Genomic DNA, 3,111 nt, shown 5'->3' with positions numbered 1-3,111 from the left:
ACAGCTTTGACTGTACAGTCTAATAGCAGCAGGGAGAAAAGACCGTCTGTATCTCTCCTTTAGACACTTATGATGTAACAGTCTGTCACTGAAGGAGCTGCTCAGAGATGAAAACATTTCTCCAGCAATGATGATAGTTTTGCTACCATCCTCCTTTCTCCCACCTCCTCTACAGTGTCTAGAGAAATCCCCAGGACTGAGCTTACCTTCCTTATCAGCTTGTTTTGAACACACACCAAGAAAAAAAAAAACCCTAAGCAAAAAAGCTGCCATTAACAGCAAAGAAACATTGAAAAATATGAAATATAAGTTTTCACTGACACGTAGTTGAAACATTATTACACAAACATTTCACTTTCATGAGTTAAAATGGGTAAAAGAGAGCTCTCTCTCTGTCTCTGTCGAACTATACATGCCACTCCCAAGCTTCCAGTGATCTGAGTTCTTAGTGTGAACCCTTCTTCTTTCTGGACCTACCTGCTACATCCTGATACCCTACCCCTGGTAGGAGTCTTGTCGTGGTTCTTAGTGGTGCACTCTGCTGGGATAGATCTGCTTGGACAGCCCATGACCCATGGGATTGTTGTAGATAGAACTACTTGAAGACTATCACGCTGTATTTGAACTGCCATTTTGTCAGTCAGCTTTGTGCTCGGGTATTCATCATTGAACATTTGAAGTCTTCAGCAGGAAGGAATTAGTGTTAAGTCTGTAATAAACTGAAAAATTACCCTGACATATTAGTTCCTTGGGAGAATCTAGCCAGTGATTTCTGTGTTGGCCACAAGCTTGGAAAAAAATAGGGAGGGTTGTGTCAGGAAAGGCATCTGGTTTAAAATGTGTCAAACATGAGAATCGTCAGTGTGAATTCCATACTGGATTGGACAAGGCCGGGGTTAACAACTACCGCTGAAATACAGGGTGCTTGCTACTGTTGGTCAAGGAAGGAGAGAAGGGAGAATGGTTTATAGGCAGAGAGAGAAGAGGATAGGCAGAAGTATATGTCTGAGAATAGGGGCTCCTAACATTGGTACAATGACAGGAAAAGGTAGAGAGCTGGCAGACATGATGGAGATGTAGAAAACAATGGGGATAAAATCAGAACCAAACACAGGGATAATAAAAAAGACAATTTATTAACAAACAGGTGAGTATTGAAGAGACACGTGACAGCACACTGCCGGAACACTACCTATTGTTTCAGCAGAGAATGTCAAAGCATGTCCTGACAGTAGAGAAAGAAGGTAGATATACTGTGTGTGCAGGAGACCAGGTGGAAGGGGAGCAAAGCACATAGAATTGGAGGGAAATACAAACTGTTTGAATATGATGTGGACAGGACAAGAAATGGGGTAATCCTGAAGGATGAGTTTGTGAGGAATGTTTTAGAGGTGAAAAGAGTGTCAGGGTAATCAGTTTAAAGTTAGAAATTGAAAGGGTGATGTTGAATGTCATCAGTGGTTATGCTCCACAAGTAGGCTGTAAGTTAGAAGAGAAGGAGAGATTCTGGAGTGAGTTAGATGAGGTGATGAAGAGTATTCCCAGATGGGAGAGAGCAGTGATTGGAGCTGACTTCAATGGGCATGTTGGTGAGGGAAACAAGTCAAGTCAAGTCAAGACGGTGATGAGGAGGTGATGGGAAGGTTTGGTTTTAACCTCCTACAACCTGGTGTCCACATACGTGGACATCACATTGCATCTAAAATGCAAGCCAAACCAACGCTCAGGTCTTAGGAGGTTAAGGAAAGTAACCTAGCAGGACAGATGGTGGTGGACTTTGCTAAGCGGAGGAAATGGCTGTAGTTAACTCTTATTTCCAGAAGAGAGTGGAACATAGAGTTACATCTAGATATGGAGGTAGGTGTATGCATGTAGACTACATTCTATGTAGACAAGGCAATATGAGAGAGATTAGTGACTGCAAGGTGATGGTAGGAGAGAGAGTAGTCAGACAGCATTGGATGGTGATGTATAAGATGTCTCTGATGGTCAGGAAGAAGAGGAGAGGAAAGATAGAAAAGAAGACTGAGTTGAAAGTTGAAAAAGGAAGAATGACAGAAGCCGAGACAGGCTTTGGGTGGTCAGGAAGAGCTTAAAATAAATAAATTAATTTGATTTGAATTTAATTGAATCAATGAGACTGAATTGAAACAGCAGCACTGTCCAGTAATTTTACAGTAGTCATTTTGAGTTAGTCTGATGCTGACATCTAGAGGAAAACGTGAGAGGTGCAGGGGCAAAACAAAAGAAAAAAAATAAAGTGTACAACAATTTAAACTTCAGTCATGTCATCATACGTATAAAATATGATTAAAACGCAATAGAAATCTGACCTAAACAGCATGCTAAAAATAGAATTCTGTTGTATTTTATCTAAATTTTTTCATCCAAGGAATTTATTTTGGAATTAGTTTTGCGTACTACAATCACAGGTTAATCTCCGTGTTGATTACTTGAATCATTTGTTTTATTAAACCCAAAGCATCAGTGGATACATGGGTTAATTTCTTGTTAATGATAATGATACTGATGATGCATTAGCATAAACATGGTTTGTTTGTTCATGGTTTGTACATGTCAGTTTTCCGTGGTTCTGGGTTCCCTGTTTTCTTGCCACTGTCCAAAAACGCACATATGTCAATCAATTACTCTGAAGTTTGAGTGTGTTTGTGTGTGTGTCCTGTGATTTAATGCTGTCATGTCCAGGGTGTATTCAAACCTCATTCACAGCATTAGTCCTGGCACAGGCTCCATATCCACCAGAATACTGTTAAACTGTGGATAAAACTTGAATGAAATGAGAAGGGATTTGTTTAGTAATATCTGTTACACATTGCACATACATTCATAAGTTGGAATAGGAAGTGGATATTTCTTCATTTCTGGTAATGGCACACAGCACACTCTAAAAACAAGACAGAGACAGTAACAGTGTGTAACAGAACAGGCTTTAATATCTTTTTGAAGCAGAGTTGGTGTACAGATCTGTGAGTGTGAACTCAGGATGAAGATCCTCCTCATCTTCACCTTCTATCTGATCTCAGGTAAAGAAATGTACTTCAAAAAATTCCTCACTATCGTCAGCAGTGTTACATGAAGAAAGGTTTTACT

The 3,111-nt window shown here is 40.0% G+C and overlaps 1 protein-coding gene across 4 annotated transcripts in view; it reads left to right on the top strand.

Annotated features, from left to right (window-relative positions):
• Positions 1-2,885: 2,885 nt before the first annotated feature.
• Positions 2,886-3,111, top strand: part of LOC132844237 (CMRF35-like molecule 6) — a 5,532-nt gene continuing 5,306 nt past the window's right edge. For 3 of the 4 annotated variants that reach the window (XM_060867467.1, XM_060867466.1, XM_060867465.1), the window contains exon 1: positions 2,886-3,044. In XM_060867467.1, coding sequence (XP_060723450.1) covers positions 3,005-3,044 — 40 coding nt within the window. In that variant the 5' untranslated portion in view covers positions 2,886-3,004. The remainder of the gene's footprint in view (positions 3,045-3,111) is intronic. The other variant, XM_060867468.1, reaches the window with a different exon arrangement.

This window comes from Tachysurus vachellii, chromosome 4, assembly GCF_030014155.1.
Source record: "Tachysurus vachellii isolate PV-2020 chromosome 4, HZAU_Pvac_v1, whole genome shotgun sequence".
NCBI classification, from domain to species: Eukaryota; Metazoa; Chordata; class Actinopteri; order Siluriformes; family Bagridae; genus Tachysurus; species Tachysurus vachellii.
The sequence above is the reverse complement of the archived record's forward strand: the minus strand, read 5'-3'. Positions and strand labels throughout refer to the sequence as shown.